This window comes from Hyla sarda, chromosome 4 (genome assembly GCF_029499605.1).
Source record: "Hyla sarda isolate aHylSar1 chromosome 4, aHylSar1.hap1, whole genome shotgun sequence".
Lineage (NCBI taxonomy): Eukaryota > Metazoa > Chordata > Amphibia > Anura > Hylidae > Hyla > Hyla sarda.
In genome coordinates this window covers 287307867-287322887 of record NC_079192.1, presented here as the reverse complement: position 1 = coordinate 287322887, position 15021 = coordinate 287307867, and the positions used below count along the sequence as shown (strand labels likewise).

At 41.9% G+C, this 15021-nt stretch overlaps 1 protein-coding gene across 6 annotated transcripts in view; it reads left to right on the top strand.

Moving 5' to 3' along the window:
* The window catches only part of OTOGL (otogelin like), a 200561-nt gene that overhangs the window by 167305 nt on the left and 18235 nt on the right, over positions 1-15021 (top strand). For all 6 annotated transcript variants that reach the window (XM_056574456.1, XM_056574455.1, XM_056574457.1 and 3 more), the window contains 6 exons: positions 1018-1058; positions 4177-4240; positions 4815-4993; positions 6431-6535; positions 9704-9823; positions 13386-13431. In XM_056574456.1, the coding sequence (XP_056430431.1) occupies positions 1018-1058; positions 4177-4240; positions 4815-4993; positions 6431-6535; positions 9704-9823; positions 13386-13431 (555 nt within the window). The remainder of the gene's footprint in view (positions 1-1017; positions 1059-4176; positions 4241-4814; positions 4994-6430; positions 6536-9703; positions 9824-13385; positions 13432-15021) is intronic.

The window sequence follows — 15021 nt, the reverse complement described above, 5'->3', positions numbered from 1 at the left end:
CCCCCACCCTCTTCCCCATAGGTATAGGCAGAGTTACCCCCCCCCTTCCCCATAGGTATAGGCAGAGTTTAAAAAAAGAAAAATGATGCTCACCTGATGTTCCACACAGCGATCTCCTCAGCAGCAGGGGCCCACGTCTTCTCCGCTTCACAGTACAGACGCCGATGAGTGATGTCATCGGCGCCTGTACTGCGTGCTGCATGGGGACGGAGGGCACGTCTCCTCTGTGTAAGCTGAAGATCCGGCTCAGACAGAGGGGACGCCTTCTCCTGTATGTGCAGAGAAGGCAGCACTGTCTACTGGGGATCATGTCCTCAGTAGCGGCGGCTGGCTCTTAACCCGGCCGGGCCCTCAGACGACGTCCAATTGGACCGGCCGATCAGTCCGCCCTTTTCGCAAGAGCCTCAACTGAACCCAATTTTATTAACTGGCCTTTCTTCTACAACTCAATAGCTGGTAAAGCACCTATTTTTGAAATAGCTAATGTCAGAGGACTTAATTTTACAATAAAATGTTCCAAAATCATAGTCTACCTCTGTAAAGAACAAAATGACAAGATACTGTCATGCTATGTTCACAGGTTGATTAACTGTATGTTTTCGGTTTAGGACAGAGCATAAAGTGTTATATATGGAATACCCTTTCAAATACTGCTCTTTTGTATTTGAGTATTACTTATTGAAAGACACAAACAACACCTTTAAGGGTATCCCCCCCCCCCTTTTCCCCATAGGTATAGGCAGAGTTACCCCTTCATGCAATAGAGGTTCTGTGCAGAATTCCACACTGAATTTTTGGTGCACTGCATTGTGGATTTTTTGCATTGTAAATTCTGTGCAGAAGTTCCGCCATCATTCTGTGTGAAAGTAAAACTCCCCGTGCAATGGCAAAGACCAAAACAGAAACAATTCTGAGCAGATGCTCAAAGTACATTGTGAAACCCACCCTAACTCTTTCCATATTACGTTTAGCCAAGATCATTTGCTCTCATTGCTGACAATTTTCTCTTTGTCACAGAATGTAACTGTGGAAATGAGACCCTCAAGGAATGTGCGCTGGTAAGAATATATTGATAACTGAAGTTGTATGGAGAAGTTTTTGATAACAGCTTTATACCTCACCATAGCCTAGCTGAAAATACAGCTGTGATGGCTAAAAGCAATTCTGCTGCTATCACATTATTTTTCCAAAACCCCACAAGATCATAATGTAAGAGGACAGAGAAGGAAAAAAATTCAAGAATCATGGCGCATACAATTTATTTCTTAATGGTGCTACAACACATGAAGATAAACTTTCCTCCAATATACATTGCTTTTGGAAAGACTTTTTCACAATTTTGTTATGTTGAGTCGTTGTGTTTAAATAAAAAACTTAAATTTTTTAAATTCAAAGAAGTTTATTGAATGAAGCAAGGAATTACGAGGAAAAAAAATGATTAAGTATTGCAATAAGGCAATGGCCTGTTAGGCCAAAATATAGGACAAGGCAAAACATACAAAAACAGCATGGTACAAAACATTAAAACCAAAATACTATAGTAATGATAAATCTGGGAGATTGGTGAAATGAGGATACCCCCTAAAGCCAGGACAAAGATATAGAAATAGTGGAGAAAAAGGATCAGAGCAGGTGAGGAGCAAGGACAGTCCAGGCAATAAGACATGGGGGAAGAGGTGATATGTAGACCATAGGTAATAGACATAAGATGGTCTACAGGACATAGCATATCAAAGTAGAAGAAGACAAAGTAGGACACTAAAGGTACACAGGGTAGACAAAAAGAAGGGGAAATGCAATACAGGTAGATCAAACAAGCAGACAGTTAACAAAGGGGCCCAGCCAGGCAGGAGGCCGCCCAGAATTCAACCCAAGGTGTGTGCACCAGGGAAGGCAGAGCAGATCCAAACATGAAGGCATTAGCACACTAGCCGGTAACCAGGGGAGGAGCTGAAAGTAGACCACAGAAGCCAAGTAGCGGGGAATCTGGTAACATCCTCTGGGTGGACAACCATAAGTTCTTCCATAAGTTTGATGTGCGTAACTTCGGCAAACCATTCTTCAAGGGAGGGAGGGTCAGGGTTTTTCCAGAGTCTAGGGATAACAGCTTTAGCGGCCTGAAGGAGATGTCGCGTGAGGGACTTCTTATATTTCGCTTGCACCATTGGAAACATGTAAGGCAAGACGGCCTCCGGACTAGAAGGAACCCTGGTTACTTCCCAGATAACCTGGAGGACCGAGTTTGGGGCAAGATAGAAGAATGCCAACGGTGAAGCATCGTCAGCACCCGGTACCACCTAGATAATATTTTATAGCTCGTCTCCTGTGCTTTTGTGGCAATGACAGCTTTATGAGTGAGAAAGAAGCACCAAGACCATTGATCAGGAGTAAAGATTATGCCCAACTCGGATTCCCAAGTGTGGCAAAAGGTCGGGAGGGGCTCCGATCTGAGGGACAGCAATAAGTCTTAGATGGCGGAGATGGAATGACTAAGGTACCAGGAGGCAAGGCATAGGCACTCGAAGGGCGTTAGGCTACCGTGAAGTGTAAAGTGTCCAGGAAGGCTAGAATAAAAATGTTGCAGCTGGAGATAGGCAAAAGGAGCATGTTTAGATGATGGGCGATCTCCCAGTAGAACATCTAGAGGCTTAAGCGCTCCTCCAGCTAAGACATGGTGAAAATGGAGGGGTTTGGACAAGGTAGCTTCAAAGAAAGCACCGTTAAGGGATGACCCAGGTGGGAACAGTGGGTTATTGGTTATAGGGAGGAAGGGACCCCCCGGTCAATGAGGCAAGCACCCGGCCCAGCGTGATGTAGAGTAGGCATAGTATGACAGGTTGTAAAAGACGTGGGGAAGCTGGGGACCAGGTCCAAGGCAGGGTGGAGAGTGCTGTGGGGCAAATGTCCTGAGCCAGTCAAACCCAGAGTTTGGCCGTGTTGTTGTGGAACAGATTGAGAACTCGCGCATGGGCGCAAACATGATAATACAGACGACAATCAGGAAGGCTAGCAAAAAACTAAAATTTTACATGGCTACAAGTATTGAGGTCTCCCAGCTGGCAATATATATTAGAGCAAAAACCAAGCCCTAAGGTGAAAAGAACTGCTTGTAGAGCTCAGAGACAGGAGTGTGTGAAGCTACATAATCCAATTTTCTGCTGCATTGAAAGTTCCCAATAGCACAGTGGCCCTTAAAATTCTTAAATGGAAGAACTTTAAAACAATTAGGGCTCTTCCTACAGCTGTCTGCCCCACCAAGCTAAGTAATTGGGGCTGAGTTATAAAGATCCTGTGTTTGCAATTGCAGATAGGAGGAACACTCAGTCAGCCGCTGAAGCATTGCACCAATCTGGGCTTTATGGAAAGAAAAAACAAAATGACACATAAAAGCCCACCTGGAGTTTGCAAAAAACAAAACAAAACAAAAAAACACCTAAAGGCCAAAAAGTTCAATCTTGGTTTTATAAGACCAGAGAATCTTGTTCCTAAGTGTCCTGTCTGGAGGAAACCAAGCACTGCTCATGTCATCCCTACAGTGAAGCATGATGGTGGCAGTATCATACTGTAAGGGTGTTTCTGCAGCTGGGACAAGAAGACTGTTCAGTGTTGAGGGAAAGCTGAAAACCTGATCCAGAGTGATCTGGACCTCAGTCCTCAGACTGAGCCAAATGTTCACCTTCCAACAAGACAATAACCCAAAGCACACAGTCAAGACAACACAGGAGTCATTTAGGGACGACTCTGTGAATTTCTTTTATTGTCCCACCCAGTGCCCATCCAACCTGATAGAGAAAATCTGCAGTGAAGACTAACAGAAAATCCCCAAATCCAGGTGTGCAAACCTTGTGGCATCATACCTAAGAAGACTGGAGGCTTAAATTGTTTCTGGGGGGATTTTTATAATTCAGCACAAGGCCGCCCACAACATAACAAAGTCTAAAAAAAAGTAAAAGGCCCTGAAGATTTTCTTATTGCACTGTATATGCTATTAGCCTTTGTAAAATACAATATATATTATGTATATAAATGCATGGATTTACATTACATCCTAGTCACAACTTACATTCTACAGTATACAGTATAGTTTATTCAAGTTGAACAATCTACAATTAATGTCCTAAAATTGTACGTTGCTGAAACTCTTTAATGATGTATAATATTTTTTATCTACTACAGGGAGAGTTTCGGAGGATTGATACTGACCGACAAAGCCCGTGTGGATGCAGTCATTACATATGTGGTAAGAATTTTCTTCAGCTGTACTATCTATTTATAACATCTAAAATAGTTGTGATGAATGGAAATATATTGTAAGATGGTGATCTTGTTTTTCTATTGTATGCCTGAAAAAAAGATCTTACATATTTATTTTAAAGTTATTAATTTTACTTTGTTAAATATAGTTTATGGAATTCCCAGAATCCCCCATTGTACTAAATATTATTGTCCTCCTGAAAATGATTAACTGAGGATTTATAACTCCATTAAACAAAATTGAAATAGAAGAATCAAAATAATTACATAGTAAACATATACAGTATCCTAAGAGCAGGCAACATAGGGTGCTTTCTATGGTTTGCAATGACCCATTTATGGAGGAATGCCCAGAATACATAATCACTGGACTTTCATATGTGAAATATTAGCATGAGTCCCAAAAATGATCATGATATCAACATAGTTGTCTGCTTTGGACAGCCCCTATTCTATGGGCTGTTAGGGCTTACGGATGGGGACTATGTAATAGGACCCCAAGAGCCCCTTCTATAAGCCAGAATTTTGGCTGTGATTAATGATTGTTTTTTACATTCTAGAAAAGGAGGAAGTATGCGTATATATGGGAATTACTTTGCTGCAACCTGGTCAGGTACTAGTTGAGTATCTGAATGGGAAGACTTGCTACACTGTAAAATGCTTACATGAAAAGGATCCAGCAACTGGATTTTATGCCATGGAAACCCTGATGGTTAACTGTTCCAAGAACTGTGCTCCTGTAAGTATTAGTCGATGTCAGCTATACACAGGGAAACTTAATATTCATTATTTTTAAACATGCATTATTTTATACATGGGCTCGTATGAAAAGTATCTGTATCACTCAGGAAAACAAAACACCAAGGGCATATAGAGTTCCCTGGATTTAATCAAAGCCAGATATTTTTTAGTTTTTAAAAGAAGGAGAATGCCCTTCATCTTAATAGAGAGGTCTTGTGGTACATAGTACAGTAAAATCTCCCTTTAGTGGACAGTTTTTAATTCCCCGGCAGAGTCCCATAAGATTTAATGTATTTGCACCCCTCCTAATAGAGGACATTCCCAATAGCAGATGCAGACACATCCAAAAGGGGGGGGGGGAAAACACTCCCAATAGGGGATAAAATACACCCAATAGGTGAAAAAACACTCTCAATAGGGGACAACCCGGCTTATGTGCCGTCCTTACCTTGTACACAGGGCCACCATCAGGGGGTACAGCCAATACCCCAGTAAGAGACCCAAGGCTCCCACGGGGCCCTGGCCCCCACTACACCCCCCTGCAGCAGCCCCAGCACAGAGGCAGAAGAACGCTGTTTAAATAGTGATCTCCTGATCCTGTATGTCCGCCTGCCACATAATTCGCCTTCCTCCCCTTATCTTCCCGTGCCACTTTATTCCCCTTGTGCCAAATCATCCCCCCTTTATTACCCCCTGTGCCATATCTTTACCCCTTGATCCCCCCTCCTGTGCTATTTCATTTCCCTCTTATTACCCTTTGTGCAGATTCATCACCTCCTCTTTACCACCCCTGTGCCATTTCATCCCCCTGTGCCATTTCTTTACCCCTTTATCCCACCAGTGCCATTTCATCCCCCTTCATCCCCAGTGGCACTTTACTCCCCCTGTGCCAAATCATCCCCCATCACCCCTTGTGCCACATCACTTTTCCCCTTCGCTCCTGTTCTTCTTACCTGGCCAGAAGGCTCAGGTGCAGGGGCTCTCAGCGGGTTTGGGTAATAAAGGGGGAATAAAATGGCACAGAGGGGATCAAGGGGAAATTATGTGGCACAGGGAGTAAGGGGGGAGGATTTGGCACAAAGCACAAGGGGAATAAACTTGCGCAGGGTATAAATGGTACAGGGGGTTGATAAGGGGTGATTAAATGGCACTGGCAGATTCAACTGTAATATTATAGTGTTTTATAGGTAATTACACTATAGAGTGAATACAGTACAGTATTCGGTCATTTAGAAAGATTTTTGAGCCTTTTTTCCCAATAGGGGACATCTCTCAATAGCGGACACTCTTTTTTATTCCCCGTGAGTGTCCGCTATTGGGAGATTCTACTATATTTGTCTAGAAACAATTGGATGCAAGAATTAAGGACTAGTAATTCAGCTTGACCATGTACCATTTTCACGCCTATGACATTTCTCATGTTTTGAATCTATAGAATCAACTTTATGTCCCATCATCTAACCATCAGATGTGCTGTGGAACCTGCAAAAATGTGTCATGCACTTTTTACAGTCACAATGAAACATTCACTATATATGAGGTAAGTCTATATTTCATCTAGTGAAAATAAACTGCGTAGATACCCTATACATGGTGCTTTTCTTCGAACCTAGTAACAATGCACTCTTAACAACTTTAGACATCTTTGATGCAGAAAGTGCCCATGAGTGAGCCCCCTGTCTGTGCCCATGTGTTTGCTCATAGCCTCAATCTGCTGCTAAAAGCACACACACAAGGATCTCCGCGACTGTAGTTAACTGCGCACATGCATTGCGACTGCAAGGGAGCTGAGCAGTGCGCTCAAAGTCTAAAGTAAACTGCGCATGTGCGCGCAGTTTACTACAGATATGAAGATCTCTGTGTGTGCTCGTATCAGCAGATTGCTGCTACGAGCGGACACACGGCACAGGCAGGTGGCTCACTCTAAGGTCAGTCATCAACGGATCTGCAGAATAAAATACGCTGCAGATCCGTTACGTGTGACCCTACCCTTAAAGGGAATCAACACCTGCAGTGTTGACACTGGTAAATGACAAAACTATTTAGCTGTTTCCTTTATGGCCATGTATCCACCACTCTGTTGATAATAGAGATCTGGATGCCCCAGTTGTTGAGACTGATGGTGATCCTAACAGTCTAACCCATCGATTGTTCCATGATTGCATGTTTGATTAAAGCCTTAAACCATGAAAGACTAAATCCCTTTCTGCATTACTTCCATAACTGAAAAGTGTACCTACTTATTTATGCTTTTTATGTGGAATCTATACGTTTTAATCTGCCGTCGATCCATGTCCCTAGTGAGGCTTACAAGCAAATTCTAGGTTTCGAAGAGCAGCAGTTAAAGGGGTTTTCCCACCACCAACATTTGTCACTTCCCTGTTTGAATGGAATGCTGGTCGTGCATGTATGCTCTATGGCCTTCCTTCACTACTATAGAGTCCGACGTACTGGCAAGGTGCATGACATGCTGTAATCTTTAGCAAATAACTTTATTTTCTCAGAGTTAAACGGGTACTCTGCTGCTCAGCGTTTGGAACAAACTGTTCCGAACGCTGCAGTCGGGAGCTCATGATGTCATAGCCCCGCCTCCTCTTGACATCACCCCCCAATGCAAGTCTATGGGAGGGGGCGTGATGGCTGTCACACCCCCTCCCATAGACTTAAATTGAGGGGGCGGGGCATGACATCATGAGGGGGCGGGGTTATGACATCACAAGCTCCCGGCTCCAGCGTTCGGAACAGTTTGTTCCAAACACTGAGCAGCTGAGTACCCCTTTAAATTCTCAGTGGAAAGGAGAAGGTGAAAGAAAGCATTATATGGTGGTAAATTAGCTGCGGCCATCCTAGTAGAAGCTGGTAGAGTAAACCATAATATTTGCTGCTCACGTATAGCCAATTACTGTGACATTTTATATAATAGGGTGTTACTGTCAGCATATTTAGATAAAATACTCATTTTATTATAACTTTTTGATTGATTGACAATCAACCCTCAATTTTGTCATTGGACCTTGTCTCCTCAAAATTGTTGAAGCTGATGCAAAGGATTTGTTGCCTTTATAAGGATCTCCAGAACATTAATGGCCTATCTAGGACCCCTGTGGAAAAGTGGAGAGGTTGGACACCACATAACAAACATTGGTCATTAGTGTTCCAGAGAACTCATTTAAACTCTTACCCTTAAGAGGACAGTTATATGAAAATAAACTAATACAAATGCTACTCTAAAATATTTTTTCTTGATCTTGGCCTGTCCATAGCACCATCAAAAAAAAAAAAAAAAAAGTATGTTTCCACGAGCCATCCCTTCTTCACACTTACTTCCTACGAAAATCAGACCAGATCTTTTAGGCTAAGTTCATATGGTTCATACTATGGAATCCCTATAGAAATTCCAAGGATAGCCAGCACTGACTGATTCAGTTGACGCTTAGGACCATGCGGATATTGCCATCCCCATGGATGGCAATGTTTTTCACTCAAATTTCCCCGAAAGGATGAGGAAGATCATTCTTTTTGAGGCAGAATTCTATTGACAGCAATGAAACTCTGCTGCTCCAGAATCCTGAGTGTAAGATCAAAGCAGAATTACACTAGAAAATTCCTTAGTCTGAACCCAGGCTTTCCAGCTTGCTGCAGCACCAGGAGCCCTCGCTCACTTATATGTCTACAATTGGAGACAAAACAAGTCAAGCAATTTCTCTTTAGCTAAACAAAGTCCCTTATCTATGCTTTATCAAAAAAAAATTATATTTGGAGATGATCTGATGTCTAGGCTGTGCTGTTATAGGATTTTATAGAAAGTCTCTCAGATTGTTTAATACTATTGGTATGGTTTATTTAATGTTTCCATATGTTTTCTTAAGTTTAGCGACCTTTAAAGTGTACCTGTGTACATGTCCCAGAAACAGACAAAGTTTAATTTGTTAGGGGTCTCAGTGCCGTGACCCCCACTAATCAGGAGAACAAGTGAGGATAAGCGCACGGTGGCGCACATTATTCCATTACTTTCAGCAATCTTTGTCTCACTTCTTTATTGTAAGTCTATAGGGGGAAACAAGACAGGGAGTAATTCATACTTATCTATGCTAATTAACCAGATTGGTGGGGTACCTGCGGCTTAACAGCGGTAGCTGCTGCTTTTTTTTTTTCTCAAACAACACCTTGCAAACCCATCAGTAACGCCTTCTCCCCTCACATGCCAATTATAGTACTGTACCATATAATCATCCCCTAGCAGGGTACAGCCTTTTAAGTCCAGTGCACTTTCACCAGCACCATGTCATAGTCTAATAGAGATGAGTATGTCCTGTGCTGTGATTGGGCAGAAAGTAAGGGAAAGGAATTCTAAGTGTGAGTACAGTTGGCAAAAAAAACTGCTCTGGTCCTGCCACCTGAAATGGAGAGAATGGAAAATAGCTGTGCGCCATCAAGGGGACTCTCAGGAACTCAATAACTGCAAAAGAGTAGTAAAATCACATAATTACCACTTTTAAATGCTTAATCTAATAAAACATTAATGAAACAATAGGAACATTTTAAAGTGACTACATCAGTTTCTGTCCTCACATGTTATTTAATTTTTTACACACCAAATGTACATCATGTACCTATATGGGAAGCATAACAATATCGATTCATGTTTGCAAAAACTCTAAAAGAAATCACTTAAAAACTATTCACCAACAATTAATTTGTCTTTTAGGTGGGCGACTCATGGATTTCCAACTGCACTAAGTATGAGTGCACAAAGACTGCTGTAGGTGCCATGGTTCTGGGTTCTAGTGTTGTCTGCCCTCCTTTTAATAGCAGTGAATGTCTAAAGGTTTGTGTTGTCATGCATGATTTGATGCACTATACTAGTAAATGTGCTCTATCAAAGCTAAATTCATGTATTTAATGAAGAATTGTGCTTTCAGCTAAGGGTTAGCATTCAGTAAGAACAGGTGGGTTCACATTTTGTACACATAGTATGATTTCTAAATTGTAGTCGTCAAGCACATTCAACAGATCACAATAAAATTATTTTACACCTCATTAAAGGGGTGCTCCGGGGAAGTAAAAAAATAAATAAAAAAAAATGCCCCAGAGCAACAACAATACCTGTTCTGAGTCCACTATAGTTATCCTTGGGATTTTTCCAGCTCCTGTGGCCCCTGTTGTCTCCTGAATAATCTTTTCCTTGCTTGCAGCCCAGACTACAACTCCCAGCAGTCAGTGCGGCTCTGTGTAATGGTTGCCAGCCAATTGCTTTTACTATCTGCGTGCATGCTGTGCTGTTGTAAACACACTGTACATGTCTTTTCTTTCAAGCTATTCTTCCCCCAGCAATAAATCATGCTATGCTCTTAATGGCAGCAGTCAGTGATTAGATCTATAGCAGGAAAAGAGCATTGTTTTGTGCTAAGGTGACATTGGGCAGTTTATCTCCCGGCAAGATCCTCACACTGGGAGGGGAGGGGGAAGGGGAGGTGTGGCTGTGAAGCCAGACAGAAATCACATGGTGTTTGTCTTCCAGGAGGGTGGGGGCTAGTCTCAGTGAGGACTTTCCACAGAGACAAGGTGGATCTGGTAATGATGTCTTTCTCTCAATCACTGCATGTAAGTGACAGCTGGAAAAGGGAAACTGCTCTATATAGTTAATGAATGATATTTAGACAAATAAATAAGTTGGTAAGAGGGAAATGATGGGCTATGGTTTTAGTTCCCCGGAATACCCCTTTAATTTATTGACAGCAATAAAATCACATTTGTTATATAAGAACACATCTCTGCTCAAAATAATACATTGGTTAAAAAATGGGTATATTTCTATCCATGCAGCTACTGCCTGTGTGTCTTTGTGAGGAGTCCAGGAAATGTGGGTTGACAAGAAGGGCTCTGTGACACAGCAGGATGATTGACAAGCCAGGAGCCTGCACAGAGCACTGCTTGTCTTGCCCTCACATCCTGTATTTGGACTCCTCATAGAAACACACAGGTAATAGCTGCAGGGACAGCATGTTTTCACCCAAAAATATACACATTTTTAACCAATGTACAGTGTGGGCCATTTATATGGATACACCTTAATAAAATGGGAATGGTTGGTGATATTAACTTCCTGTTTGTGGCACATTAGTATATGTGAGGGGGGAAACTTTTCAAGATGGGTGGTGACCATGGTGGCCATTTTGAAGTCGGCCATTTTGAATCCAACTTTTGTTAGGAATAGGAAGAGGGTCATGTGACACATCAAACTTATTGGGAAATTCACAAGAAAAACAATGATGTGCTTGGTTTTAACGTAACTTTATTCTTTCATCAGTTATTAACAAGTTTCTGACCACTTATAAATTGTGTTCAATGTGCTACCCATTGTGTTGGATTGTCAATGCAACCCTCTTCTCCCACTCTTCACACACTGATAGCAACACCGCAGGAGAAATGTTAGCACAGGCTTCCAGTATCCGTAGTTTCAGGGGCTGCGCATCTCGTATCTTCACAGCATAGACAATTGCCTTCAGATGACCCCAAAGATAAAAGTCTAAGGGGGTCAGATCGGGAGACCTTGGGGGCAATTCAACTGGCCCATGATGACCAATCCACTTTCCAGGAAACTGTTCATCTAGGAATGCTCGGACCTGACACCCATAATGTGGTGATTCACCATCTTGCTGGAAAAACTCAAGAACAGTGCCAGCTTCAGTGCATAAAGAGGGAAACACATCATCATGTAGCAATTTTGCATATCCAGTGGCCTTGAGGTTTCCATTGATGAAGAATGGCCCCACTATCTTTGTACCCCATATACCACACCATACCATCAATTTTTTGTGTTCCAACAGTCTTGGAGGGATCTATCCATTGTGGGTTAGTGTCCGACCAATAGCGGTGGTTTTGTTTGTTAGCTTCACCATTCACATAAAAGTTTGCCTCATCACTGAACAAAATCTTCTGTGTAAACTGAGGGTCCTGTTCCAATTTTTGTTTTGCCCATTCTGCAGCACCTGAAACTACGGATACTGGGAGCCTGTGCTAGCATTTCTCCTGCGGTGTTGCTATCAGTGTGTGAAGAGTGGGAGAAGAGGGTTGCATTGACAATCCAACACAATGGGCAGCACATTGAACACATTTTATAAGTGGTCAGAAACTTGTAAATAAGTCATGAAAGAATAAGGTTACATTAAAACCAAGCACATCATTGTTTTTCTTGTGAAATTCCCAATAAGTTTGATGGGTCACATGACCCTCTTCCTATTGAAAAAACAAAAGTTGGATTCAAAATGGCCGACTTCAAAATGGCCACCATGGTCACCACTCATCTTGAAAAGTTTCCCCCCTCACATATACTAATGTGCCACAAACAGGAAGTTAATATCACCAACCATTCCCATTTTATTAAGGTGTATCCATATAAATGGCCCACCCTGTATATTACAAAAATACATATAATGGTATTATCTACATTACATAAAACATTTTTGTTAACGACAGGTACACTTTAGGCACGTGCTTCTCCCTGTTTGTTCTAATAATCGGTGGGGATCTAGATCAGCACTGAGACCCCAATCGATCAAAACTTTTGTCATGTCTCTGAGAGGGCAGGGACACTTATAGCAAATGCTGTGGCCTCTTTCACACTTCTCAATGTACTTAATGTTGGGTCCAGCATGTTTAAGCCTTGAGGACACTGAGATTTTTTTTTCTTCCCAAAGCCAAGATGTTTTATTTTATTGTCAACATAGCTATTTAATGGGCTTTTTGTTTTTTGGGTGATATTTTCATTAACTGTGCAGTAAAAATGACACATTGGCCCTGAATTAGATTGTCTGGGTTTAAATATCACACCACAATAAGGTTTTAATTTTCCTTGCCGCTAGATTATTACATTCTGATTTCTGCTTAGTGTATTCGGATAGTTTTAAATGTGACTTTTGTGACATGCGCCACATGTACTATACTAATGTGAAAACAGACCAATTCATGAACACATAGCCACAGATGTTAAAATTAAAAACTATTCAATTTCTGGATCAAATCTTATTTCAATTAATATATCTTAGGCCATATGAATAACATTTACTTCCACCAGAATGAAAGGGACCGATTTATCAATGGTATTTCGGATTATGGCTTTGACATATTCTTTAATCACCAGATTGTGGGCTAAGATTCCACTGGCTCTGACCTTGTCTGATATACTTTTGTTAGACAAACAAAATACCAGTCAAACAAGCCAAATACCCATCAAAGCCCTTATTAACCTATTTAAAAGCATCTCAGCTGTTCAATAAATGAGATGCAAACCCAATCTCAACAGTTTCATGATCCTCATGTACTAAGGTTAAAGTTGTAAAAAAAAATATTGAGCACATTATTTTTTGATCTGCCTTTTTTTTCTTTAGAATGGAGGAACTATACAGACATACAACGATGGCTGCTGCAAGATATGTAAGTGCACAAAGCTGCTAGTTTATGCTTTATATTGGAGAGCTGTGGTTTATTTAACTCACTTGCTGGGACATAAGAAAGGGAAGAAGCATGCAATGGCCACCCCAATCAAGTTTTATTTCTTTAACCACTAGCACTCACAGGCCTTGCTTTTTCATGACTTACTACCTGGTGAATGATTTAACCTTACTGTTCTGGAGTATAACTTTCTACTTGAAATGAACAAAAAGGAAGTGTAGTATCACCTATTTAAGCCACAAGTAATGTTATTCAAAAAGATTAGAAGCTTATATTTGTATATCTTTGACATTTTTGCCTTTTCCAGTTAATCAGAGATGTCATCAATAAAACATCAAGTACATACTTTGAATTGTTAAGCCTTGGTATAGGCATAGAGTATACCTGAAATGTATTCTGTAAAGAGCATAGAAATATAACAACGTCACAGTACAATTCTACCATAACATATCCAAACATGTTCACTTTAGCATTTTTAGAGCTATCACCTCATATTACGGATCGACCGATTATCGGTTTGGCCAATATTATCGGCCGATAATCACGATTTTGGGCATTATCGGTATCGGCAATTACCTTGCCGATATGCCGATAATGCCCCGCCCCACGCCCCCACCGTGACCGCTCCCCCACTGACCAGCCGCACCGCGTCGCACCCCCAACCGCACCGCCCCGGCCCCATTGTCTCCACCATCCCCGGTTTTATAATTACCTGTTCCCGGGCCCTGGGGTCAATGCTACTTCTGGCTCCTGCTGCGTCTTGCGTTACGCTGTGCGCAGTGACGAGTGACGTGACGCAACATCACCGTCAGTGCGCACAGTGACAGCTCAGGAGGACGCCACCGGAGCCAGATGTAGAGTGGACCCTGGGCCCCGGGAACAGGTAATTATAAAACCGGGAATGGGGGAGGCAGTGGGGCGGTAGGGAGCGCGGAGCGGTGCGGTGGTGGTGGTGGGGGGCTAGTCGCGGTAGCAGTGATAGGACTCAGGACCCCCGGACAGGCAGGGGGAGAGAAGCGGGTGGCAGCGGCGGTCTATGGCACCGAAAAAAGCCGCTGCAGTTCATTTATTTAAAGCGCCCGCTTGAAACCAATGATCTGTAGCGGTGTGGGGGGGCGGCTAAATAGCCGATATCTTATACCGGAATATCGGTATAAATTATCGGCTATCGGCCCTAACCTCCACAGATTATCGGTATCGGCCCTAAAAACGATATTGGTCGATCCCTACCTCATATATCAACTTTCTACTGCAAATACGTATAGGAGTCAGACACCCACTATTCAGCTAGTTATTCTATCCTTAGGATAACCCTTTTAAGGCCCTGTTCACACTAGTTTTATGCCTTCCATTTCTAATGAATAGATACTTTTTTTTTTTTCAAACAGATAACACTGTTTTATGGGTTTTATATGGTTTCTGTTATGGATATGATAGTTTCAAGGGCAAGAAAAGTGAAGAATGCTTAATTCTTCTATTCAAAAATACCATAACCCTTGCTGAAAGGGAAAAAATTCAGTAAACAGAGCTTGAGGCCAATTTAATATATACATATATATATATATATTGGTC